The sequence below is a fragment of the Vanessa cardui genome, chromosome 20, assembly GCF_905220365.1.
Source record: "Vanessa cardui chromosome 20, ilVanCard2.1, whole genome shotgun sequence".
In the NCBI taxonomy this organism is placed as follows: Eukaryota; Metazoa; Arthropoda; class Insecta; order Lepidoptera; family Nymphalidae; genus Vanessa; species Vanessa cardui.
Genome location: NC_061142.1, coordinates 5,259,472 through 5,287,254, shown reverse-complemented (window position 1 = coordinate 5,287,254; position 27,783 = coordinate 5,259,472). Strand labels below are relative to the sequence as shown.

Below are 27,783 nucleotides of genomic sequence, written 5' to 3'. Positions count from 1 at the left end.
GTACCGTCGTTACTTCTGATTTTCCATAACACAAGTGCTTTAGCTACTTACATTGGGATCAGAGTAATGTATGTGATGTTGTCTCATATTTATTATTTATTATTATAATGTTTTTACACAGTTATTTCTTTGTTGTTTGATACTTCTCGGTCATAACCATAACCACTTAAGCTACGACATCACGATATATATTGTTAAGAGCACATAGCAAGCGTGTTACGTTTTTCTTCAATTAAAAAGTTATTCCGTAGAATCCTTAATCTATCTCCAGAGAATCGTGAGTTGTTATACGAAATCCGCGTAGGTACGATACGTTCATACGTAGCATGTACACTTCAATCGCTAGAATTCTCTAGTGAGCACTTTAATAATAATGAAGTCTTATCCGATCTACTTCCAAACTAGTCACTATCGACCAAATGGCTTACTGCTGGAAAAGCCCTCTTATGAAGAAGTCCCCTCTTTGGGGCTCATTTAACTACACTGGTTCATAAGGGGTAGTGTGATAGCTACATTTATTTGGTTATAGGGATGTGCAAGCTTTTCTGGGTATCACCCATTCATCCTATATTCTTCCGATAAGCGGGAATACTTTGTATTGTTTTGTTCCGGTTTGAAGGGTGAGTGAACCAGTGTAACTGGGGCACATGGTCCCATGTGCATAACAACTCAGTCTCCAAAGTTTGTGGCACATTGAAATAATTAAAAGGTCGTACGGCACCAATTTGGTAACCGTTCAGCATCAGATGACCCATTTCCCTGTCAGTCTACTTATTTCATAAAAAACACTGTATTCCAGACCTGCAGGTTTCCTGGCCACATTTTCTTGTACCGCTAAACTCGAGATGTATTGGATAATTAAGCACATAGTAATTTATTGTGGTTTTCCCCTGATTCAAACTCGCAATCGCTGATAAAACAAAAACCAGTATAAGTTGAACTCCTAGGATTTAGAGTATAAATAATATAATAGAAAACAGAACTGTCGGCTAACATGCAAGACTCGATCCATTCCGAACCCACATTTAGCAGAATAATAAAATTTCCGGCTTCACCTTGACAATTGCTTGACCTTCGGATGACTAAATAATGGCTTGGCTTTGTATCTTCTCAAACGTGGTAAGCAGTTCTTTTTAAATAATGAAGTGAAGCCTAAATAGCCAATTACAAGTATAGTATTGAATTTAATACAAATATATACTGCGTGTTTTTAACTCATTGCCAAAAAGTTTATTTTGAAGGCACATAGTTGATCACTTTAAACTTAGTACAGAAAAACAAAAAAGGAAATTAAGAATAAATATGTTTTTAAGAATTAGGACTTAATTGGAATATATAAATTCGTTATTCTAACTTCAAATAAATGTAACGTTTACCAAATCAAGCCCCCCCCCCCACTTTCCATCACGTGGGGGAAGCGCGTAATACGATTTTCCAGCGTGAAAAAAATATATCACAAGCATATTCAAAATCCAAAACAACTCTTATTTACTGCAAAAGTGCGGTTTCAAAATGTCAATTTAAATATTCGCGCGAAAACGGATCTATATTTCGTATGACGTCACTCCTGTCTGTCACTGGTCCTAACTAGCTGTCATACTTATGCAATTTTTCTCTACTTTTGAGATACTATTTTCTACTACTACTCGATACTCTGACAAAAGCCGCATTGACGTATGTTTTGTGCCAATGTATACATCTATTTCAACAATGTTTTCAAATAAATGGTTTTTGAGGGAACCTTCTGACACGAAACAAGTGAATGACAAAAAAAATGGTTTCAAGCTGAAAAGAGGAATCTGAAGTCTGCTTTGACAAACCCAACTTCCATTTTTATTCGAAATTCGCAATTAATTTTTGTTTCAATGTTCACTTTCTCTACAACTATAACCTTAAATAAGGAGTCATAACAGGAGTGACGACACAGAACGCTACTTGGCGTTTTGAAATACGTTCCGTTTCAGTTTACTTTAATTCGTAATTATTGTTAAAAAAACAACATTACATCAAATATAAACCTTGCAGTGGCCCTTCTTTTATATTTTTATAACATTTTAATATCAAATTTTTCATAAATATTAAATATTTACATGTTCCCTATTTATGACTATCATTCGAGCCTTTTTTGCTATTAAACGATCTTATTGTATAGTTTATAAAAGAAAAGAAAGACCATTCTTCTTACATATATAATGTTTTTAAACGCTCATTGCGTAGTATAACTTTTTTTATGGTATAGGTTGGCGGACGATCATATAGGCCACCTGATGGTAAGTGGTCACCATCACCCATAGACAATGACGCTGTAAGAAATATTAACTATTCCTTACATCGTCAATGTGCCACTAACCTTGGGAACTAAGATGCTATGTCCCTTGTGCCTGTAGTTACACTGGCTCACTCAACCTTCAAACCGTAACACAACAATACTGAGTACCGTTATTTGGCGGTAGAATAACTGTTGAGTGGGTGGTACCTACCCATACGGGCTTGCACAAAGCTCTACCACCAAGAATATTATTTTGTTCATATTAACAGCAATATTTATAATTTTATAACAATAACGACGAGATCGTTTACAATAATTTCTCTGCCTTACAAAATTGCATCGATAATTATTTATAAAAATATATGTATAAATAACACCTATCTTTAAACTTATAAATTTGATGGTATTCAGATGGAGGTACGGATGTTTGGGTGGTGGTATGTGATAGCCTCGGCGCTTGCTCCAGGAGCGATATTACGACGATTCAATTACAGCCAAACAACAACATCAGCACTGATGTAGTTTCAAAAGTTATGAACGATTACATAAATCGATGTGAAATACTACAGTTTCAGCGTATCGCTATATCAGCTATCGTTAGTTACAAGGTAAGTTTTTTTTATTTTTATTAATTAACAAATCTCTATAGACGTGCGGCCATCTTTTCTATTTTTTTTTTTGTTTTTCATTTGTCATGTCTGCGTACTTTTATTCCCAGATAGCTAAACAATTTATTTGATTTTTGGATTACTGATGAGACATTTATTGATAACTGGTTGTTGCCCGGAGCTTCGCTTGAATTTTAGAGGGGCAAAATTCGTGCTTCACACCAAATTTCATCGAATTCGGTTCATCAGTTTGATCGTGAAGGAGCGACAAACATGACAATGAGACAGAGTTACTTTTATATTTATATTATTAATATACATAATATAGATTATTTGTATTATCTTATGACTATCAAAAGATAAACTTAAAGAAACGTTTTATATCCGTTCCTTCTTGGCTTCCTATCTCTCATAAAAATAAAAATCAAAACAAAAAATTAACGGTTTTTTTAGGCAAAAGATAAATATAAATAACATAAGCAATAAAAGTAAATAACAAAGTTCGATTCGACTAGCAATAGTTTTCACTACAGTACGTGTTTCCTGTCCGTATTTTCTTCTCTCCACGAGTATCTTTAACAAATGGCAGCGCAATCGCTACACATTATGAACTTATACTAGGTTTCTCCTTTCAGTATACTTGCAGCGTTTTTCTATTTAATATTTCTAAGCTCCGCAAATGTCTATTTGTATTGTCCACGCTTTTCATTTAAGTATCTATCTAGTATTTGATCAAATTTGAAAGTTTAATTTGATGTTTTTGATTAGACCTATTTAATTACCACAATCAATGTTTGCTTGTTATCTTAACAAGTTTTATTTCTCTTATTCGATTCTAAAACGAAAAACCTTTTATTCAGTACCAGATTTTATGATCAAGTACTATGTGCCAAATTATAGGCTTGATTACATTGAAAATGGAGTCAACATTTATAGTATAAACATGATTCAGAGATTGATTAGTACCCGATTTGGTAGATTGTTTTAAAAAGTCAGAAATTCGTAATGCCATAAATGTACATAAAAATATTTTCTTCAAAGAAAAGTTTTGAATTTCAAACTCATCTAATAATTTTATTTATACATCTCTTTAACCTATAATTTAAACTTTAAAGCGAAATAAAATTGCGTAAAACGAAACTATTGTTTTCTAACAAAACGTTTTTATAAAAGCTAAATGGTGTGTTAATATTGTTCACAGAATGCAGGTCAATCGGAACTAACGACATTTACGAAGTCAGTGCTTGAATCATTGCCAGGGTTACACCCTCGCTGCTTATCAGAAAACCGATATTTGGATGTTTTAAGCGAATTGGCCGCTGTTGGCGTCAACACGACTTCGATATTTTAATAATTGGCGTTTCCATCACTATTTAGTACTGCGTTACTAGAGAATTTAGATGTAAGATCGTAATAATAGTTGTGGTTCTCTTTTAGACTGATACTTCCTTGAATATATACTTTATGCTATAATAATTATAAGAAACACAGATTGTATCGAATAAAATAAAGGAAGAAATAATGGGTAAGTCTATCTTGTAGTGTAGTAGCTTCGAGGAATTATTTTTTTCAAACTTAATGTAAATGTAAATTGTGCCTTTTCGAGGTTTCATATCGTAAGTTTATCTTGATAAATATTCGTCGTAATTTGGTTATTTCAAATTTTTGCTTTTAATTGTAAATGAAACACTACTAATTCTATTTTGACTGCTATACTTGAAATATTTATAAAGATTTTATCTTACTAATTTACTGATATCATAAGTAAGCCTGTGCAATGTACATCTTTAACAATAATTTATTAAATTACCAAAAAAAAATTTTTTTATTATAAATACACCTAGCATTGTTTCATCTCGTCATTTTTAAAGTATAAAATAACAAATAGCTCTGACAAAACAGCAATAAAAGGAAAATGAAGCAAAGGAGCGTTTGTTACAGATACATAAAAGATAACATATTGATAACTTGATAAGGCTTGTACGTTACGGTGCGGCGTAAGTGAACGAATGAATGATTTATTGTTAGGCGTAGAATATAATTACGATATTTATAAGAATTTTTGAAAATTCAAATCATAAAACCTTTTTAAAAGCTCAAAAGAAAAAAAATCTTTTACACATGAAACTTTTACCGTTAACTTATAACGTAATTTCACATTTGTCACAATTTAAAAGATATAAAAAATCGTCATTTAATGTTGTCTTAAATTTTCGCGATTACACATTGAAATAAAACTAGTTATAACGATAGACAGGTGTCTACCCGTGACCGCGAACGCTGTAAAGTGCTCGAAACGTCGGGATGCCAAAAATAATTAATATACGCGATTCAAATCCGTTATAACTAGTTTTATTTCAAATTGTCATTTATTTGTCACTTTAATTACTCATATTTACTTAATTCGAAATTTAGAAGACGAAAATCTCGAAATCTTGAATTGATTTGATTTTGAGAACATGAAAATCTCACAGTATGCTTCAAAATTGTTAAATATTTTCAATACTTAGAAGTCCGCCATATTGAATTAAAAATGATATCACAATATTTTCAATTTATTCTTATTTGATACCATAGTGTCTCCAACATTATGGTACCAAATAAGAGTCAAAAATAATTGGTTCGCCATCTTGGATATGCCGCCATTTTGGATTTATCATGAATAAACTGAACGTGTAAATATGAGAATTCAGCTCATCGATTAAAGATATTTACTTCATAATTGGAAATCTCCCGTACATTCTTACATTGCAATTTAAATTAAAGCTTGTAAAAATAGGTCTTGATAAAACATTTATATGTTAGCCGAACACACATATTTCGATCAGAGTTTAGAAGAAAAAAGATCATTAACCTGTTCATCAATATACTACTAATATTATTTAAATTAATATTTACTTGGTGGTAAGTCGTATTTGAGCAATATTCAGTATTATTTTGTTCCAGTACGAAGAGTCTGTAAATTACAGACAATAAATCTTAGTACCTAGAGTGCTGTGCACATGCTGAAAGAATATTTCCAAGATGGAAGCCACTTACAATTTGAAAAATATATCATATCACATATGAAGTGAAGAGAAATCTCTCACAACTTCTATTTTGGGCCCCCGTATTTGACCTTTATCTCTTAACGAGCTAACATTCGATCAAAGAAAAAGACTACGTGTCTTTTATATCACTGATCAAACGCTGAATCATATTTATAACACACTCACGAAAATATCGATAGCTAGAAAGAATATTTATTAAAAACAATTTGTTTACCCAAACGTTGTACTTAGAGCACATATTTTCTGAATTAATTGCGCGTTTATACAAAATAAGCAAAACTTGAAAAAAAAAAAGATTTATATTAAGACGTATTCTCACATATATAAAATTACGCCCAAATAATTTGTGTGAAATAATGCTGATGCGCGGGATTATTACAGACTACCTACTAAGTAACAACTAATTTCTACAACTACAACTGAAAACTGTTTTTTTTTAATACAATATTTTTATTGATCCAGGTTTTTTATAGCGTAGTCTAGCGGACGAGCATATAGGCCACCTGATGCTACGTGGTCACCACCGCTCATAAACAATGGCGCTGTAAGAAATATTAATTATTTCTTACATCTCCAATGCGCCACCAATCTTGTGAACTAAGATGTTTTGTCCCCTGCCTGTAGTTACATTGACTTACTCACCCTTTAATCCAGAACACAACAATACTGAGAACTGTTGTTTAGCGGTAGGATATCTGACGAGTAGTTGCTAACCTACCCAAACGAGCCTGCACAAAGCCCTGCCAACAAATAAACCTCTTTTTATACCAGGTTTTAACCCAGGGCCTCAGGATTTACGACCTAATGAACTAGCCACTAAACCAATGAAGCAGCTTCTAATTCGCCTGCTTGAATATGCGGTACAAAGTAATAGTAATAGATTTCAAAGTACATACATTAGAAAATATTGGTATAAAAGTAAAGTAAAGTTGACGTTTAAAAGCGTTTTATTTAAAAAAAAATAGTTATAGTTATTTTTATTTAAAATAATGAAAAAAACTATACAATAGTAAAATAACATATTCATAAATCCCTAATTCCCCCGCGTACATGTCGGAAAAGTTCAATTGCCTCATTGGTCTAGATAGTTTTGGCTAGCTTATAAAACTGTAAATTCAAGTAATTAATTCAACCCGGGCTTACAGACTAAAACATTACACAGATAAAATTATTTACAACACGCTTTATAAAATCAGAAGTAAATACATTTTATCCCTTTCATCCCTAGCAACACTAAATGAATATAAAAGAATGAGAAATTGTACTGTAAAGGCAAGAATAGTGTTATACGATTACAGATAAAGTTTATTGGGGCTGTTAAGATAAGATAAGGGCTTGGGTAAAGCCGCGTTAATAAGTTAGCCGTTCTAAGAAATACAGAAAAAAAACGGACAGAGCCTTGCATATTGAATGTTATTGCATATGTTTTAGCTCAACATTGTTCTGCGATTATTTCGTTATGACTAAGATTAGAATTTTTCAAATAAAAAGTGACCTGACGAACCTTTTAATAACAATCATTTACTAATCAGTATTATTTACATTGAAGACTTAAATGGATACAAATATATTAAAAGGCAAAATGTTTTGTTTGTATGTCTAAACGTTTGAATGCGTCGATATGTCAAACTTGATTAAAAACTTCTTGCTTTAATTAATCCATTTATTAAAAAAAATCGAAATATAAAATCACGCTCATACTTGCGTTGTCGGTGGAAAAGATCGCATTGCTAGCACTCCATTATAACAACTTCAGTGTGTATAATAGTAGTACAATAATAATAATAAAATACTTGAATGGTCGCAAAATGCTCGCAGGATTTTCACGTGAAATCGCAATTCCGATTCTGTTGACGAGAAATGAAACATCCTGTGATCCTCCTGTGATGAGTGAATTTATCGTTACCCTTAGATTAAAAATATATCTTAGCAAATTATTCTTTCGTTGTTCTGTCATACACAAAACAATTCATTTGTTTATGTTTATAAAATACATAGGGTAGGGAAAAATATATAAAAATGATTGATGTTCTTTCACAAAAATATTTTATAAGATATTATAGTGCAAGGTTTTTATTCAATAACATAATAAGTCTGGCTGGAATATCCCAAATTTTTAAAATAAAATAATCCTTATTAGGGCAATTACTCTGTTTAACTTATTGGATAAATAAAATGTATAATAATGTAATACCAGTGCAATAAAACAAATTTAAGGAGAAAGAATTAACTGCGCTTAATTTTTTCAAAGAATTACAGGTAGAAGTACTCACCAACCCGACCCTTGGGTGGGGGTGAGAGGGCTGTATATAATGTACTCATTATTGTTTAAACGATTTAGTTAAATGATTAACTTGGTTAACTCAAGATTATGCTAGTAATGTAAGTGATTTTGAAATCTCAAAATATATTGTGTTACAATTTTCATAGCTGATATGAATGAAATGGTAAGCTTTATTTCATTTATTAATTATCAATTAAGAAATAAAATTTAAACAAATTACTCGCATGCATTTAGGGTATCGCAGTTTTAGGTAAACAAAAGTAACCTACCTCATTACTAAATTTCATCAAATTCGCTTTAGTGATTTGGGGAAGTGTAACAGACAAGGTTATTTACGTTTTTAATACTAATATTTTTGTAATTTCTCACACGTACGTATTGAACCTAATGTTCAATTAATGGTTTTTGTAATTTTACTTATATATTTAATTAAATATATAGAATATTTTATCGACATTATTATATATTATTATTAATTATTACAAGGTTTTCAAATAGATCAAATATAATGCTAATTGCATTATATAGTAGCGTAAATGATACATGTAATTAATCCAAAATATAATAGCGTAAATGATACATTGTGAACTTTACTTATAACTGCAGGCTTCAGAGGATGTTCCAAACAGGAGACGCGGCAGACCCAGTGGCAAGAACAGAGTACCGCTATCGCTTGTGAGTATCGTAATTACTATGTAGAGTTGACATTAATACCATATATAATAAAGAAATTTCCTTGTAAGAATTTGAATAAATTAAATTTAAAGTAAAAAATAGAACTTTATCTTAATAAAGCAATATTTTTAAAACCTAGGATGAACGTCGGGCGCGAAACGCTCAATATGAAAGAGAGAGGCGCTATGAAACTTCGGAAGCGATAGCACATCTGGCTGAAGCCGCAGGATGCGATCCTAGTGTAAGTAAAATTACAAATTAGAAATAAATAAAACCCCAATAGTGGTAACTTTATTGCCTCTGCTAGGCTAACCCGCCCTTATATATTCTATCAATGGATAAAGTATTTTATACTATTCACTAAATTGAAGGATTCAACTATTTATCCATGTGTAAGTGTGTGTGTCTGTGTGAATTCAGCTGCAGTCAGCCTTCAATGATGCAATTTCCAATTTTAAAATACGAGCTGTCAAATACAGCTTTAGTTCCCGCCTACTTGCCTCGTTCACTATTTTGACCGTTACAACTTTTCCCAAAATAAAAACGTATATCATATATTCGATATATACTGTGTAGCCTCTGAATCTATAATAAAACTAAACACATTGGCGGATTTACAAATTTGCCACTAGTAGGCTATTCAATTTTTGCCGCCCCAACTGACTTGAAAAGCAATACGTTAATTATTATCATATTAACTACGTTTATTCTGAAATTGAAAGTTTATGATTTTTGTTCGATCATCCTCATTACAACGGCTTTTTCCCATTATTAGTATGACTAGATAATATTGCTGTTAGTTACTGGATTATTTTTACAAGCCGCTATGAAGTGACGAGTATACGGATTACGGACGTAATGTGTATACATATAATTATAAGCTTTTTTATTTATGTAATAAAAAAAAAATGGCTAAATTTGTCGCCCCTCTAAATCTGCCGCCCTAGGCTCCAGCTCTACTTAGCCTATTGGTAAATCCGCCAGTGACTAAACAATATGCATGCACGGGGTTTTCGTAATATTGTTTAAGGACTATTACAGTGGTAACCTTCTTCTACAGTTGAACAATGCCGAAATCTTGGCTACCGTTATAAGTCAACTCCAAAGAGCAACTGAACAGAATACTTCCAACGATATTGCAGATTTGAAACGGTGTAATGAGAAACTTATACAACAAAGTAAGTTTCATGCAAATCCTTTTTATTCGTATTATTTTTTTTTATACAGAGTTTAAAAATCGAATCGAAATATGTATCTAATTATATTTTATCAAATTTCATCACTTCATTAATCTTTATGATAATATTATTATTATAAATTCCACTGAAAATTATATTCTCCTGATCGGTACGACATCTTATAATATTTAATTAATACGCATTTTCCTATTTTTATTTAGTATAGTATTTTTTTTCTATGAAAGCTTTATTACTTCACATAAATTGATAATACTATTTATTTATTTAGGAATACTGTTATTAATTATTTAATATATATAAGTTAAATAATTATTTCTTGGCGTCCTCAGTTCCTCAGAAAAGGAAAAACTAGAACTCGAAATGAGTTTAAAAACAGGTTTAGCTGTATTATTTTCAATAAAAGTACCGTTCATTAAAATTGATTTTTTTATAGCAATCCAATATATCTTTAAAAAAATGTGAATTTGTGTTCTGTGAATACAAACAGGCGAATTATAAATAATCTTTATGATAATTGAGGATATCTTAACTAATTGTTTTCTATATGCCAGGTAGAATTTTACTTATTTCATCTACTGTCATGATGTTGCCTTGTTTTCCTATTTTCTCTATTTTCTTTGTACCTGCTAAAATTTTATAACGATTTCAGTTGAAGCTATCGAACAACGCATATCTAATTGGGAGAATGCTCAAAGCAATGAAGGAAATGATAATGTTATTGGAAACAAAAGAAAAAGACAGAATAGCAAAGCATCGAAACAATCAAAACGAATAAAAGCGGAGTCTGAAAACACTTTACATCTCGAAACTCCTTCAAATGATATTTATAACATATAAGGTAAGGCATATTATTATTATAAATTAATTTTGTTATAGCAAAGCATTATCAGTCACCGTTTGGACTAAATCTCCTAAAGACAGCCACTAGACCTAATATTCGGGTCTCATATAAACGTCTTATTTTTTAACATTAGATCGTTTTTTTCGTTTAAATTTGTTTTATCTATACATAATTTTTAAAGTCCTCACTAAATTACAATATCTATCCATCAAATTTGAAACATTATGTTTAGATTATTTTATGACACGATCCTATTCTGTAACCTTCAACGTACATATATGACGAATACCTAATTACGTTATTTAATTAATTATGTACATTTACTTAATATGTCCATAAAAGAGACATTATATGGAGTTTTGATTACAGTACATTTTTTCTATATACCTAACATAGTTAATAATATTTCGAAATTCATGTGTGTTAAAATTGTCTTGTATTTAATAATCAAAAACATTAAATGCTATTGTTACAGATTTCACCGATTTCTGAAGCGTTGAAAATGATTGTTGTTTTTCAACAAGAAAAACCTTAGTTTACTTACTTTAATATAAAATTATTGTACATAAATAGAAATTATTCTAATTCTGACTGTAACTTATTTAATGTATGTAATGATTATGGTAAAAAGTATATTTTTTATTAATATTACGTAGATCTTTTATTTGATTGGTGAGTCAAATTGTAAACTTTTCTCTTGTTTATATTTTAGTCTTTCTATTTTCAATTATGTGCAATAAAGAGATACACCAAAATAACTCAGTTTTATGTGAAATATGTTCTTTTACTGTAAACTACGTCCAAATCGCTATTGTCATTCTCAAAATTTCTACACTAATTGTTAAGCTGTTCACTTATCCCAATTAATAAGTTATTTAAGAACCAGTATCATTTAGAAACTTCTCTTTTAGAAGAGATTTTTAAGACTTAAGTAACAGACAACTACGTTCATTATTCCATAACTAGAATTTAATTTCCACTAATGGGTATAATAATTGATTCAATAGCAGTTTCCGTGATTTTCCCTATAAATATAATTATAAAAAAAACATTGGTAAAAAAGACGTATTATTCGATACAAGATTTTGTAGATGATAAAAAAGCTTGGAATTAATACCTGTTGACTTCCAGGCAGGATATATTAATTTAAATAATTGTATTAACTAACATGACTGTATTTTTTTTTAAATGTTGAAAAAGAGTAACTACTGAGTTTCTGGCCGGTTCTTCTCGGTAGAATCTACTTTCCGAACCGGTGGTAGCTTTACTTAATTGTTAAATGACGATTCAAAAGTGCTTGTAAAAACCCACTTGAATAAAGTATATTTTGATTTTTGATTGAAAAAATAACGGCGTAATTAAAGCGTAAATAATAATAAAGGCGGATATTAAAATTGTCTATATATTTTTCATTGACGTACAACATACCGTTTTTCAGAAAAACTCTTTCCTTAACTGTCATAAATATATAATGTTATGCCATCAAAAACATTGGTTCATTAAAGTCATTTAAAATAAAGAAAAGAATGTCTTGTGAATGTAGAGATCGGGTAAAGCGTAATTATTACCGCTATTATGATACACCCGATGGCTGTGATGTTTTCAAAAAGGTGATGAACTTTTTTTTGTAACCTTCAATTTCATACCAATATTTGCAACATTCAGATCATAGACCTAGAAAACATGTAGAAATTCTCCAAATTTTGTTGGATAACCGCTGTTACTGAAACATTATTCAAATTAATTTATTCAATGTAAAAGCTACTATCACATTCCAAACCAGTAAAATCAATGAAAAATATATCTACTTTATTCAAGTAGGCTTTTACTAGCCCTTTTGAAACGTCATATAACAACTATATTAAGTGAAGCTACCACCGGTTCGGAAAGTACATTCTACCGTAAAGAACCGGCAAGAACCTCACTTAGTAGTTAGTAGTAGTTCAGTGGTAGCCTTATCTCTATTTATTAAACAAATTGAGTGTGTATTGTAGTATTTTGATGAGTGATTTTACAAAATGACGTATAAAAATTGTATTTTGTTTTTAATACATAGCATTTCGATAAAGATAATTCCTGACTTAGGTAGATCCGACGAAGAAGACTGTATAGATTTTGTATACATTTGTTTACAAATTTTAATTTGATATTAATTATAGATTAAATATTATAGATTCTAGTAACTAGCCGATACGGAACTATAGCCGGCTTGATCTTGTCTACTTACGATGTCTTAATGTATTCGCACGCTGTGGGCTTGGGGCCGATAATGAGACGGTTAGCATAGACAATGTTATGTACCTATCTAACAATAAGTTAAACAAGCGGCTACAAATAATCGTCTAAATTTTTACAAGTTTTCTTTCAATTTACCTAAGCTTGTATTGGATTTGATAGTAGCCCGATATTATTTTGACACACCGGCAATAGATAGTGCCACTATAATATTTACGACCCCTTACATTATCAACGCTACATTCAACCCTAAGAAATAAAATGCTTTCACTTTTTTTCGTTACACTGGCTCACTCATTTTGTTGAACTACTAATACTTATCGTATAATATTCGTATAATAATACTTCTTAAATTAAAATAATATAATTAGTGTCGCTAAAATTTTCATTCTCTTTAAAAAGGTATGCATACCACACAGTGCCACTTGCAATGATGGGAGCAACCTTTGCGGTAGTTGCGAATGGAGTTCAACTTATACGAGAGAAAGATGATGTACTAAACTATTTCATCGGTAAATTAACATAAACTGTCAATTTATTCTAGTCGCAACATTTTGTATCTAACTGCCAGTGAAGTAATCAGTAAGTAGCGCTTGTCCTAGGGTGAGTGGTACAGGTAGCGAAGGGTGCCGAAATAACTAATGCGATAAATAATTTCCAAAGAACAACATAATTTTGAATGGCGCGGGCCTAAAGGTGCACCGTGGTAGGTAATGAGGTTCACTTACATTGTTTGATTGTTTATAAATTGTGTAGTCATTATTCATTTAAGTATCAAAATTTAGTAATTTATGTTAAGTGAAACCTCGATCAAGGGCTAAGGCGCTGTAACTATCGGTCAATCACCTATTCACAGGATGAAGACTTTATTTCCTGCCCTTGTGCCGTGTGGTAACAATAAATATTCACTAACCAACCCCGATCAGCATGAACCGCTACTCTTGAAAATGAAATCGCTCCTCATTAATATTAATGAAGCTAAGAGTCTTTGATATATTATACATATATTTGCGAATTATTTCATTTACATCTGTTGTACATTTAGCTACAAAGTAAAAAATATTTTCGACGCCTTGTGAAGTGAGCGGTCGGCGTTGAATTGATCGAAAATTTATTTAACCGCAAGGTCGAACCTACCTTGAAATAGCAGATGATCCACGTCATAATCTATTTTAATGTCCATCTTTTATTTTATGTCTATAGGTGGCCTCGCTTGTGGACCAATTCTGGCCTATTACTTAGGCACCAACCACGCCGTGCTGCTAGGAGGTCTCGGTCTAGGAATCATTGGCATGATTAAGAAGACTGCTATCGAGAATGATTACACTCTGATACCCCAAGTCCCGGGACATATGGGAACAATCCGTAGATGGAAACATGATTACACATATTTAGCTGACCCGAGAGATAGTTAGTATTGCGATTAAACTATATATATATTTTACTTAAAGATACTTAAAGTTTGTAACTTTAATTTAGAAAGTGATTTCATATAACTTCGTGAGCATTGCGTACAGTCTTGCCTTCTTCATGAAGCTGATGTTTTTAACACTCAATTACTTAGTCTAGCCAGAAATAAATACAAATCAAATCTTCGAGTAATTACTTTGAAGGTTTCAGGATTCAAAAAAGTTTTTATATTTAAATAATATCTCTAGCTGAGGGAGAAAGTATAAAGCATGATATATGTATTTGTCATGATGAAATATTTGAATAGAACGCTCAGGGATCTGCAGCTTAATTTATTTTTGTGATAACGGTAAGCGGATGAATAAATGAGCCACCTTATGGTAAGTGGTCACCACCACATACAAAGCCTCTTCAAGAAATATAAACCATTTATTACTTCGGCAAAGCACTACCAACATTATGAACTATTCTCTCGTGCCTGTATATTTACTGGCTCTTTCATCTTTTATAAACCAAGTACTTATTGCTATTTTGTGTTAGAATAACATGTTATTAGTACATTTTAAGTTAGTTGAGGTCAACAAACTAAAAATCTCTTGGTACAGTTTCGAACAAACTGAAAATATATATTCAATATTATAATAATATAAAGCGCTTTTGTTGTATTCAAGTAGAAATTAAAAAAAATGTTTTTTTTTTGTTTTCCAGCTGCTATACACACATGTGAGATCAAAAATCGTCCTTAATTACACCAACCAATATGGAAATTGAAGAATGTTTTATTAACGTACATAAACAACTTAAAATGTATAAAGCCTTCATACTGCTTATTAATCTGTTAATAAAAATGTATCGGTTTTTTTAAATAAAACAATTGAAAACAGGAGTATTTTTATATTACTTCTTAATCTATTTTAGTCTTCGAGAACTGAGGCAAAAAGCTTAATTTCGATCGAAACGAAAATATTTTATTATATAAATCAAAATATTCCAATTTGAATGTAAACATTTAATCATAACATTATAATTATTTTATTATACAATGTGACGGGAATGTGACAATATGAAAAATATTAACAAATATGTTCAAGAAGACTAACATTACTTACATAACTCTATGAATATTCTTAATGTCAACCCAAATCATTTTGTACTCGGTAAATGATCAAGAAAAAAAAATACAGATAAAAAATTATACTTTAAAGTACTTCCTTTTATGTCACTCATCCAAAATAATTGTCAATAAAATCCACTTTTAAATTATCTTACACGTTGAAACAGATTATAATCAAATAGTATATAGAATGAAACTTCGATATTTATTATTATAAAGCTTGTTTTTGTACATGAAAATTAGGTTATTCCACAAGAATATTCAGCTTAAAATATTCTTAAAAATATTATTGCTAGACCAAAGTGTAAATTAGAAGGCAATTTTTATTTAAAAAAAAAACCACAGAACTGGTTCTTTGGTAAAAATAGATCTCAAAATATATTGTTTTATTAAAATAGCCATAACAGCTAAATTGCCTTATACTTTAACATTTGGATTATTAATTATAATTACACGTTAACACTGTTTATTTTGAGTTTCTTGACTCTCCTGGTGGTACCTTCTCCGTCGGAACTGTCCGTGTCATGTGAACTGCCTTCTGATTTAATTCCGATACCTAGTTCATGTGCATCCATATAGTTTCCAGTGGCTTTCGCTTTTTCAAGTACTCTTACTAAAAAAATAACAAGATTACATTTACATTTTTTGCATCATTCAAAGGGGTACAAATTACCAAATTGAAGTATGTGTTACACAACAAATATATGCTGTGTTAAAATAACTAGAGAAGGACTGCTGAGAATTACAGGTACATTAAACATGAAGGTTTTATAATAGGTTTGAAACAAGCAACAAACTTTTATTATATTACTTTACTAAAACCTTTTTTACTGTCTTGAAAATGTATCAGATTTCGTAACTTGTAATTAACACATTACATATTTAAAAATTATTAATTATAGTAAATAAAAACAACATTACTCTGTGTCTCTAGTATGCTGTTTTGTCTCTTTAAATCATCTATGTCCTGTTGGTGAGCGCTGTTTTTCCGCCTCATGAATTGTATATATTCTGCTGCCTTCTTTAAAATTTGTGCACGACTTGCCTTAAAAAATAAAAACATTTTATACATATAATTATAGTATAATAAATCTTAATTGTATATGATACAACATAAACATCTATAACATATTGTTGGTTTTTATTGTTAATGTTATTTCTTAATGTCAAATAAAGTATATTGCTATTATTATTTTATGGAATAATATATTTTTTTACATTAGCAACACCGTAGATTACCATTGTATGACAACAGCTAGAAGACAAAAGATGAGAAAAACAACTTTTGACTTCAAATTAATGTTACTCATTGGTTTAGAGCTTGACTTATCTATGATATTCATTTTGGAATTCCAAAAATATTCATATTTATTGTTCAATATATTATTTAAGAATTGTTAGAAGAAGTAATATATAGCCAAGTTATGAGCATAACTTGCAGAATATGTAAAGTTAAGGTTTGTCTATCTTTATTCTTTCTTTGATAGAATAAACTTCAGTACTTTTAATTCATAGTACAGGATGTACATTAATAATATAGATATATTTTGGTGTATATAACACATATTTCTGCTATACTTTCCTAGATTACAAACTATCAATGTCAGTGTTAGTTTGTAATTCATATTCAATTACACAAGAATTCAGTATCAGACGTTTTCCTTCCTCTGTTGAACCAGATAACTCATTAACATTTAATAAAATCTAGAAGATACATGTATTAAACAATGAAGTGATATTTTATCTCTTTAATACTCATTTCAAAAATCTGTTATTAGTCCAGATGTGAAAACTTCATTTCAAAGAAAACAACTGAACAGTATTTTTGTTATTTATTTACAGACGTATCATCACTAACACACTCATACTAGAGATGAGCTTAACACTACAATGTAAATACTTGTAAATACATAATTATTTCAACTTGTCATTTCAAGTTAATGTCTTCAGTATGTAAGATAATTAAATATGAATGTAAACACTTGCCACTTTTTCGCCTTGTAGAGCTGGAACTGAATCCCTCAATGATGTAAAACTGTCTTTTATGTGATCTCTTCTTTTCCTCTCCAATGCATTATGGTGTGCTCTTTTTTCTGCCTTGAAATTAAAAGTTTGTTTTGATGAGAACATGCATAAATATTACGGCTTAGATGAAACCAAATGTTCACTAACCACAACGTCACCTTGAATGCACAAACACCAACAACAATTAGAAAACATTTTAAATAAATTTTAATTCATAATGTGCTACCTGAGAATAATATCCACTTCCACCCAAACTACTCCTGGCGTGTGGTCGAGAATCCGAGTCATTTTCAGCCTGCAAATTACATAAACATGATAGACAATAAAATAAACACGGTCTTGATAAGTAAAATGAATCAGGAAAACACCTACATCACTTTCAATATCAATGTCGCGATCATCGTCACTCATCATTTTGAATAGTTTCGTGTTTCACTTCAAAATCAAAAAAAGTCGTAGGAAAACATCAGTGAATTGGTTACAGACACTTAAAACTATGTATTTTTGGTCGTTTTAACATCTAAATTTGCACAAAGGACGCGTGACAGTAAATGACAATGACAAGTTTGACATTTTATATCATTGACATTTATGTTTATTCCTGGTACAGATAAAGAAAATCTTTTAAAATACAGATTAAATACATTGCAAGGACTCTTGACAAAAAAAGTGTAAATTAATAAACATAGTCTTTAATGCCCGTTATTCCATGTACATCAAAAATGGATGTCAAATATAATATATTAGATACTGAAAGTAACCTTATCAACAGATTGAAAAAGTAGTCTTTGTTAAAATCGCACGATATTGAAATGTATCACATACGTTAAATCTATGCCATAGTAAAATCCATAAATAGAGGTACAAGAAGATTCATATTTTTTTACAAAGTAAAAGAAATAATATTATTTATCATAATAAAAAAAGTTATAAAATTTTCATAAAAAAAGTTATTATAATATATTTTATCTATGGTAGCAGTAACAAACACTACTACCACAGTTAATGGGACTATAAAAAAATATCATAATAATTATTAACTTGGAAAATATAAGTACACAAAAAAAATCATTTACTGCCTAGAAATAATTCGAATTTTTTTGTTCTATATTTGTTTATTTTTTACTTACTACTTAGATTATAGCTGATAGAAACAAATTATTGTTTTTTCTTCACATTTTTATAGTAAGCTGAAATAAAATCAAGAATCAAGAAAAAGTAGTCCGAAACTAAAAAAATAAAACCCTATATTTAAAAAAAAAATCAAATTTATAAACAGTCGAAGATTTACTAAGTGATCATGACTAACTTTATTTTAACAATGTTCTAAAAGTTTCGGGCCCGATTTTTAGGGAAGGGATACTCGCGCTTTGGTTTCGAAATATTATAATAAAACAACTCTAAAACTTTGAGAATAAAAAATATCATTCTTAACTATATTAGTCATATAACGACATAAAGCAAAGAGTAAAAACCTAAATTTTTTTTTCATATATTATGATTGTACACTTCGTTTTGTAAAAATGCTCAAATTTAATAAATAAATAAATATCGTTAATTACTGCTCTCGATACTACTGGGCATTTTTATTACAAAACCATTATTAGGCATAAAAGTTGGATCTCGATGTTTATTTAACCTGTATTCAAATAAGCGCGAACTTACACAAGTTAAAAAAACTTTTTATTCAATTGCGAATTAAACAAAATGAATAATAACGAGGAAAATCCGAAAACTTTACCTAATATTGATCCTAACAGTCCCGATTTTTATGATATTGTTCAACAAGAAATTTATTACGACTTAGCACGGATGAAAAAGAACGTTGCAATAGTAACGAACTTAAGACGTAAGTTTTGAAAGAAAAAAACCTTTATTGTTATTTTGTTCTTTCATAAATAATATAAAAAAAAAACACCACAAATGTGTTTGAAACTATACTAACTTTATAACACTGCTGTATTTAAAAAAAAAAAATTATTGCGAGTAGAGTCGAGATCGTTTTTTTAAATGAGCTTTAACTATTCATGATTTATACAATGAAGTTAATAATACAGTCAATGTTTCAAATTGCAGTGCTAATGTCAAGACTAAATAAAAATACTTATTAACTAAATAGGTATATATCTGTAGGTCGTTATAAGTATAAATCAATTAAATAACTCTAAGATAGATAGAAAAAGAAAAGAAAAATAATGTCTTTAGCGAGTCATGGCATTTTTCGTAATTTTGTAAATAAAGAATTGCAATTGATTCCAGAGTTATTTTATTTAAGAAATATACATTTAATAAATATAATTATAGCGTTATACAAATTTTTTGTGTCACATGGGGAGGCGGATTGACAAATGAGATAACTCATGTTAAATGGTGACGACTGCCCATAGACTGTAGGAAATATAAATCATTCCTATTATTATACATATTTCTAATGCAATATCAATCTTCAGAACTAAGGTGTTATGTTTCTTAAGATTGGCACACTTAACTATTAACCGGAACACAAAAATACTAAGTATTTCAATATATGATGAATCATATACCACTAAATAAATATTTATTTTTATAATTTTTAACCAAAAATAGAGTGGTGTTACTACTACTGTTTTATACAATACTTTTAGTCGCCCACGGCTTCGCTGGCGTGTTAGGGTAGGTATTGGTTTGAATTAGGCAAAAAAAGTAGCCTATGTCCTTTCTTGGTAAGTAGTAGTAGTAGGTAAAGTTTGCTTCATACCAAAAATCATAATACTGGGTTCAGCGGTTTGGTCGTGAAAGAACAGCAACAGACAGATAGACATAGTTACTATCACATTAATAGTATTAATATAGCTAAATATGTTGTAATTTTCAGTTGCAGCTGCGGAAATGGAAGTAGAGACTGCAGCTCTATACCACGCTGAATTGTGGTACGACATTGAAAATCTTAAGGCCGTTACTGATGAAAGCATTAAACCCACATAAACACATATTAATAAAGTATCGTAGTCCTAATGCTTTTGAAATTAAAAATATATAATTCTAATAAAAATACGTTTATTCTTTATTTGTAATGTGATGACACCCATGAACTGATACCAATTCAGTAACATTTATGAAAACAGCAACGGAATTGTTATTGTTTTTATTACGTAATTCGATCCTGGTCTGTTTGATAACATGAGTCCCAATAATTGGTCAGATACATGACAGCACAGCCGATGAACGAATCATCGTGTTCGCTACAGATTTAGCTCCTATTCTAAAGGTAATAAAGTTCAAAATGTAAAGCATAATATTGAATTGAAGCCATATGAATATACGGGTCTACAGATAATAATCAGTTCACATTTTCCTTATGTATTCAATCGAACGCATCACTTCGCTGAATTCGTTTTATAGTTACTCTTTCAAATAATCATGTCTCGTATATTATTAGTACTTATATTGACAATTAATGCCTTAAATATAAGTGAAGGAAAATTAAAAAAGAAGAACACGCCGCCACATTGTACTCAAGTAACAAAAGGTAAGCCGAGTTCATTACTATTATTTTAATACCAATAAGCTAATATCAGCTCAGTTTATAACGTTCCTAAGTTTTGAATTTGGAATCAATGTCTTTTTTTTAATTATTATATTATTGTTAAAGAAACTAATATTAAAAACCACTTTCTTATCAAATAATAGACAATACATGTAAATGTATTTCTATGTAATAAATATGTATATTAAAAATTATGTTTAATAACGATTTCAATTTTTCAGATACGGATTATGTTTCTCGATTCAAGTTGGATTATCCCGTAGCCTATATCATACCCGGCCAGCATGAAGCTTATCAACAGGTATGATGTCAACATTTAAGTTTTTTTAAAAAAAATAAAAAATAAGATGCCTTGGGACCAGATCAACAAGGTCGGACAACTTTTTAATTTTATTCTTCAATCAATATTAGGTGTTTTGTTACATTAGAACATAAAGCCAATAAAACGATTTTCAAACTAGTTGGAAATTTTGATCTCATTTGGTCCTTGGTCTTACCCCAACGCAAGAAACACGTATATAACAATATTATATCTCACAACAAACAAGGGACATTAAAAATGTACCTATACATATATTCATGTACTCTTATAATAAAAACCGAACAACATTTTTTTTTTTGGTACCTAAGTCGTAAATAAAGTACATTGTAAAATAAACAACATATATTTATACTTACGTAAGCATATCACTACATCTTATCAAACAAAGGAACCACGCAGCGTCTTTTTGTTTACGCACGATAAATTCAAAAATTAACGAACGAATCCTCAAACTATTGGCATACCAGTGGACGATAAAGATAATGAATCATGAGGAATGTTTAGAATAGGTTAGTAATGTTTCGTGTAAATTGGTTTAATGAACGATGAACGTTGGAAGCGTCTGAAAAAATGATACCGGAAGAGTTAATGGTGTGCGTCGCGTTAATCTATAAAGATATTATAATATAATTATTAGTATGTACGAGATAAATGTTCATGCAGAAAACATTGTAGGGTTGGTTGTAACATTGTACTTTCTTATCCTTATTTACATAAAAAAAAAATTATTTATTTTAATTTCTATGTAAATACATAAATTTTTGATGTATTTACATAGGACCGTCCCGCCCCCCGTACGATTTCATTATATTTTTATAAAATTTAATTCGTGTACAATGCAGCGATTGTACAACATGTGTATACGATACACTAATCAGTTATAGAGTAAAGCATGGCGTATCTAATTAGATATAAATACATCATATTTTTCTTGCTTTGACTGTACAAATAAAAATAATTCTGAGGTTTTGAAATATTTAACTTGTTACAGATGTACTGTATCAACCCACCAGCTGTGAACAAGGGGGTGACGGTTGTGTGCGATTGGGCCGCACCTCCCCAGGTACAATTTACGCTTGGAGATGAATACATGCACGTTGTACGCCAAGATCCCAGCGGCCGCTTCCTAGGCAACGCCGTCATTACCACGTACCAGCTCTGCAGTCACAACATAACTAGTGAACTATATGATCAATTTGCAAATTCTGACGTAACGATAACAGATTTGTCTTCACCATAACTTACTTGATTTAAAATAAATAAGTAGTGCCTAACTATCCTATTTTTTTTTTGTAATTATAATAAGTAAAATAAACTTGAATGTCCAAGACAAAATGCTTAACGAATTACAATTGTAACTAATTAAAATTAAACACTATAATATACTCGACTTGTAATCAATTATTTTTATTTCCGCATTTATACGTTATTTAAGTTGAACTAATGCTTTTTTTTATAATTAATAGTGGTATTTATACATCTGTTTAAATTTACTTGTCAAAAGTGTTTTGGGTGTGTTTACTATGAAGTGGTTGAGCTCTATTATCATTTTATTGGCTATAAGCCAAGCATTTGCGGGGCATTATAAATTTGAATTCGGTAAGTTTCTGAGTCGAATTTTTTTGGTAATAGCGTTTAAAGTTCGTATTCTGTAATAAATAACTGGTTTTGCTTTATACAAAATATAAATATATTTGCGTGTAGTTTTATTGAATGAATAAATTATTATTTAATGTATGCAATTTATCTTATAAATAAATTATATGTGTAATGTCTATTGTCTTTATTTTAAATTTTAGTATTTGTATTTTAATTGGGTCACCGCCCGTCAGTAGGTATATAAAAAAAAGGGTACCATTGAAAATCAGCATTAGGTGTCCACACCTTTGAATTGCTGAATGGTATACCTATTTGGGACACGTCACGTATATTGTAGTTGTTCTTTTTCTTTATGTTTGTTTTTGTATCGTTACTTTTTTTTATTGTTCATTTTATTTCTTTTTTTTTTTGTGTAAATGATAATTTATTAGTACTTAATTATTATTATTTTTTTTATTATTATTTTTACTTTTTATTTTGTACCAAGTGTCATGTTGTCCCAAATAAAAGTGTTCTTTCTTCTTTCTTTCTTTCTTTCTTCTTTAAATATATCATCAAATATTGTAATGCCTAAAATAGAAATAAATTTAAAAATTTGATCCACAACAGGCCAAAACTATGGTGATGTGATATATCGATACGACGGAGTTATTCCATTTCTGCAGACAAACACAAAGCTCTCAATACCCGTAAGTATAATCGTACAAAAAAAGAGACATAATTTATTAACGTATATCGTTAAAAAACTTTTTAAAATAAGTATTCGAACACAAAAACGATACTTAGATTGGAGTTAAAATCTTTCACAGACATAAGTTAAAGGCTTAAAGGCAAATTATTTTTATACATTTATGACAGTCTGCTAACAACTATTTATTTATTTATTTTATAAACACTATTTGCTTGCTAAGCCTAAGTACAGGCTTATAAATAATTTACTTCCCTATCTTTGATTATTTTTGCTTTATTTTATGGGTCATATTAATTGTTAAAATTTTTAGGTGCCCCCCGGAGTAGGTGTTACTTACGTTTTGGTCATCGTTGATGCCGTTTCCACGCCAAAAGTTGACTTTTTGCACGACACCAATGAAGTTTCTATTAACTATAGCTGGACACAGTTAAGTCTTTCTACTTACTCTGTCCTTGTTAAAGGACTTTGACTAAATTTATCGACGTTTTAAAAAAATAAATAAAATTAATGATTTTGTTTAATTAATCTTTTTCATTTATCATGTGATAATTACATATAACGCCTTTTAATAACTTTGTTTTATTTTTATAAATTACTAAATCTATTATAATTTAAAATCTAAGATCATTGTAAGAATGAAAATTAAAAGTGAGAAATATACATCACGACTAAGTATTAGTGAAATTGGCTAATGACAATATGTACCTACTTAACTTTGAAATGCGTAGCATTGTTAACAAAACTATTCGTTTAATGTTATTGTTTGTTTAATCAATGAATGCAATGCAAAAATTCACACTGATCACGTCAATAGTAAGTTTCTAGCGAGTGAAACCGCACAGACCAGCACCCCACATTTATAATAACTATCGAGCCGGCTTGGACTTCGTACGAGAGCAATACTGAGTACTACAGAATTTGTGAAATTAATTAGAAACTAAAATTATCAGTGTTTCTTTACTATATTGTCCACGTATTTTAACTACACAAATACCTTACTCGAATCAATCTCTATTAAAAAAAAAAACAACATAATCCGTTGCGTAATTTTAAAGATCTAAATAGACATATAGTCCAATATCCCAGTGTCTCAGACCTACGTTGTTTTAGCAAGGCTGAAATTTTGAGGATTTCTAGTCTACTATGTAGTTTAGACAGTATGCGTACTTACTAGTTTGAAAGCGGGGCACTTTCGCAGGGAGCGCGAACTAAAGGTGTATAAAATCCTTACTCAATTACGTTAAAATAGCAACGCTCCTTTTTAAATATATTTTTAAGAATACCAATTATACCAAGAGTGAAAAAATTTACCTACTTATTTAGGAGTTTATTTTTTTCATACTATTTCTCAATTGATTGTAAACAATGATCAAAATATTTGAGCCTTTTCTTCTTCCGTTCGGTGGGGGGTTATTCTTAAAAAAAATTATGAGTAGTGGACGTAGAGAACTTCGGATCTTTTTAATAATACCTATAATTCTTTTAATTAAGTATAATAATTCAATTAAGATTTTCAAGTTGACTTTGAAGTGTTTTATTTTCACACTCATAATAACAGACCATTCACGTTTTATTGTAACATTTAGACTTCGCATTTTTAGTATTGTATTCCACCTATATAATTAAGTTAATTTATATACCAATTTCATCCGATTCATATGAGTTAACTAACATAGTATTAGTATATCTTAAATTAAGCACGAGGAAATACACTGTTGTTTTGCTCAATGCTTGCTCGATCTGCGAACTAGGATTAATATCCATGTATTCTACCCACCATCCACTTGTGCAGTTCTAATCATATTCTTAAGTCTATAATTCCACAAAATAAATAAACATAGAATTCTAAATATAAAAAAATATTTCTAATTAAGTACACTTTACTCTCTAATTATTGCTAAATTGAGTTGGTACAGGTAAAAAAGTAAGTAAAAAGTAACAGCCTGTAAATTTCTCACTGCTGAGACAAGGCCTCCTCTTCCATTAAGGAGAGGGTTCGGAACATATTCCACCATGCCGTTTCAATGCGGGTTGGTGGAATGCACATGTGGCAAAATTTCGATGAAATTAGACACATGCAGGTTTCCTCACGATGTTTTCCTTCACCGCCAAGCACGAGATGAATTATGAACACAATTAAGCACATACACATACAGTGGTGCTTGCCTGGGTTTGAACCCGCAATCATCGGTTAAGATGCACGCGCTCTAACCACTGGGCCACTGATTACAGGTATGTAGAGAATAATTTTGACCAATAAGACGAATAGTAAATAATAAATACCTAGTAATAAAAATAGTTTTATTTCCCATAACATTTTATTTACTCTATCGACGACTAACAATAGTTATGCCATCAAATATAAAAAAAACTCAAAATATTAAAATTTACGATTTTTGAAGGTCGAAACTTTTCTAAACTTAACATTGAAATCAGGTTACTGTTGCTTTCATCAGGAGGTCAGTTATGAGAGCGCATATGAATGTCGTCATGTCTCTCTCGCTCAGTCTCCCGATGATCGCCGGAGACACGGGCACCAGCCGATGTTCCCGCTTCGTCATGCTTTCCTGGTCCAGAAGGAGCCGACTGAACCAAACGTCCCATTAGGCTCGCACTCTTATCCTTGCGAGGTCTTGTCCATTCGTGAGACAAAACTCGGTCCAAAGTCAAACGCAAAGTAATATCCGGTTCCAATATATGTCGCACAATGGACTTTGCCGCAGCAGAAACGGTGTCTCGAATTCTTGATCTAAATACCCAATTGCGTGACATTTGATCTTTTAAAAGTTTGCGTAGATTCGAATCATCGAAGGGCATGGATGCGTTCAGCATTATAAAAAGTATGATTCCAAGCGACCAGACGTCAGCAAGCTTTGGATTGTAAGGTGTTCCACTAACCACTTCTGGTGCAGCGTATGCAGCAGACCCACAATAAGTTTGGCTCAATACTCGTCTGTTTTCAGCATCCGTACAGAATCTTGCAAATCCAAAGTCAGCTAGTTTCACATTATAACGTCTCGATAGCAAAATATTTTCACATTTGAGATCACGATGTGCGATATTTTTGCTGTGTAAATATTGCAAGCCACTTGCCATTTGGCGAAACCATAGCTTTGTCTGATTTTCTGGTACAACGCCGTTCCTCTTTATGAAATCTAGTAAATCACCATTATCAGCGTAACGCATAAATATGAATACTCTTGGTCCTCGTTGCAGGATGCTATGAACTTGTATTATATGTGGATTTTCTATTTTGGTTAGTATATCTAATTCACGAGGAAAAAACTTTTCTAAAAAATCACGCGGTGCTTTTTCTTTGTCAAAAATCTTACATGCCAAGTGCATACGCTTGGGGTTGGATGCATCGCAATACTCTGCCAAGTGGACTGTGGCATAAGATCCTTGTCCAATTTTTTTTCCAATTATATAGCCTCGCTGTTCCAAGGCGTTTACCTCGGAGCTTCGAGGGCTGAGGCGCTCAGCCATGGAGCTCGAAAGACTTTATTCTTACCCGTTTAGGATACATTGGACATCCCACGATTCACAATATGTACAACGTTCAGTGGCCCTTCTGTCAAATTACTTGTTTTATATTTGCTATAAATCTCCACTCACCTCTCATTAAAGAGAGAAAAACAATTAAATATTCTTTAAAACACACAAAATTTTATAAATAATATTACGACATCACAAAGAATTTGGATATAAAAAACACTTCCACTAGCAAGAAATCTTCCAAAAAGACGTTAATGATACATTGATCATATTTTTTCCTTTTGTTTCTAAAATTAAAATAAAATTCGAATATGCCTGTAGTTCAACAAAATCAATACTTATATTTGTAAAAAAAATATCGATAAAAATTAAAAAAGACATCAAAAATATTTACAGTTAAAATTCTTTTTTTTTGTTGCTCCTGATAAAAAATCAGAACA

At 30.6% G+C, this 27,783-nt stretch overlaps 5 protein-coding genes across 5 annotated transcripts; 3 read left to right on the top strand and 2 right to left on the bottom strand.

Annotated features, from left to right (window-relative positions):
- The first annotated feature begins 12,415 nt into the window (after positions 1-12,415).
- LOC124538500 (NADH dehydrogenase [ubiquinone] 1 alpha subcomplex subunit 11-like) lies at positions 12,416-15,445 on the top strand. Its single transcript, XM_047115579.1, has 5 exons — positions 12,416-12,536; positions 13,100-13,203; positions 13,564-13,673; positions 14,365-14,571; positions 15,280-15,445. The coding sequence occupies exons 1-5, from the start codon at positions 12,453-12,455 to the stop codon at positions 15,315-15,317; spliced, it is 543 nt and encodes a 180-aa protein (XP_046971535.1). The 5' UTR covers positions 12,416-12,452; the 3' UTR covers positions 15,318-15,445.
- A 5-nt stretch (positions 15,446-15,450) lies between these two features.
- Positions 15,451-18,275, bottom strand: LOC124538501 (protein max). The gene is made up of 5 exons (XM_047115580.1): positions 18,083-18,275; positions 17,937-18,005; positions 17,672-17,782; positions 16,607-16,730; positions 15,451-16,298 (listed from the first exon to the last, which is right to left on the bottom strand). The coding sequence occupies exons 1-5, from the start codon at positions 18,122-18,124 to the stop codon at positions 16,135-16,137; spliced, it is 510 nt and encodes a 169-aa protein (XP_046971536.1). The 5' UTR covers positions 18,125-18,275; the 3' UTR covers positions 15,451-16,134.
- A 2,762-nt stretch (positions 18,276-21,037) lies between these two features.
- Positions 21,038-22,948, top strand: LOC124538405. Its single transcript, XM_047115453.1, has 3 exons — positions 21,038-21,218; positions 21,458-21,537; positions 22,550-22,948. Exons 1-3 carry the CDS (start codon positions 21,110-21,112, stop codon positions 22,796-22,798), a joined length of 438 nt encoding a protein of 145 aa, XP_046971409.1. The 5' UTR covers positions 21,038-21,109; the 3' UTR covers positions 22,799-22,948.
- Positions 22,949-23,009: 61 nt separating this feature from the next.
- On the top strand, positions 23,010-24,414 carry LOC124538407. The gene is made up of 3 exons (XM_047115454.1): positions 23,010-23,157; positions 23,767-23,846; positions 24,159-24,414. The coding sequence occupies exons 1-3, from the start codon at positions 23,082-23,084 to the stop codon at positions 24,315-24,317; spliced, it is 315 nt and encodes a 104-aa protein (XP_046971410.1). The 5' UTR covers positions 23,010-23,081; the 3' UTR covers positions 24,318-24,414.
- Positions 24,415-26,145: 1,731 nt separating this feature from the next.
- LOC124538490 (testis-specific serine/threonine-protein kinase 2) lies at positions 26,146-27,621 on the bottom strand. Its single transcript, XM_047115569.1, has one exon. The coding sequence runs from the start codon at positions 27,332-27,334 to the stop codon at positions 26,309-26,311; it is 1,026 nt and encodes a 341-aa protein (XP_046971525.1). The 5' UTR covers positions 27,335-27,621; the 3' UTR covers positions 26,146-26,308.
- Between the last annotated feature and the right edge of the window lie 162 nt (positions 27,622-27,783).

Coding starts and splice junctions, on each gene's coding strand:
- LOC124538500 (XM_047115579.1), top strand. CDS start 12,453: ATGTCTTGTGAATGTAGAGATCGGGTAAAGCGTAATTATTACCGCTAT. Junction 13,204..13,563: donor TTGGGGCCGATAATGAGACG/GTTAGCATAGAC, acceptor CTCTTTAAAAAG/GTATGCATACCACACAGTGC. Junction 13,674..14,364: donor TGTACTAAACTATTTCATCG/GTAAATTAACAT, acceptor TTATGTCTATAG/GTGGCCTCGCTTGTGGACCA.
- LOC124538501 (XM_047115580.1), bottom strand. CDS start 18,124: ATGATGAGTGACGATGATCGCGACATTGATATTGAAAGTGAT. Junction 18,006..18,082: donor ACATTGATATTGAAAGTGAT/GTAGGTGTTTTC, acceptor TGTAATTTGCAG/GCTGAAAATGACTCGGATTC. Junction 16,731..17,671: donor CTCTACAAGGCGAAAAAGTG/GCAAGTGTTTAC, acceptor TTATTTTTTAAG/GCAAGTCGTGCACAAATTTT.
- LOC124538405 (XM_047115453.1), top strand. CDS start 21,110: ATGTCTCGTATATTATTAGTACTTATATTGACAATTAATGCCTTAAAT. Junction 21,219..21,457: donor TTGTACTCAAGTAACAAAAG/GTAAGCCGAGTT, acceptor TCAATTTTTCAG/ATACGGATTATGTTTCTCGA. Junction 21,538..22,549: donor AGCATGAAGCTTATCAACAG/GTATGATGTCAA, acceptor AACTTGTTACAG/ATGTACTGTATCAACCCACC.
- LOC124538407 (XM_047115454.1), top strand. CDS start 23,082: ATGAAGTGGTTGAGCTCTATTATCATTTTATTGGCTATAAGCCAAGCA. Junction 23,158..23,766: donor GCATTATAAATTTGAATTCG/GTAAGTTTCTGA, acceptor GATCCACAACAG/GCCAAAACTATGGTGATGTG. Junction 23,847..24,158: donor ACACAAAGCTCTCAATACCC/GTAAGTATAATC, acceptor TAAAATTTTTAG/GTGCCCCCCGGAGTAGGTGT.
- LOC124538490 (XM_047115569.1), bottom strand. CDS start 27,334: ATGGCTGAGCGCCTCAGCCCTCGAAGCTCCGAGGTAAACGCCTTGGAA.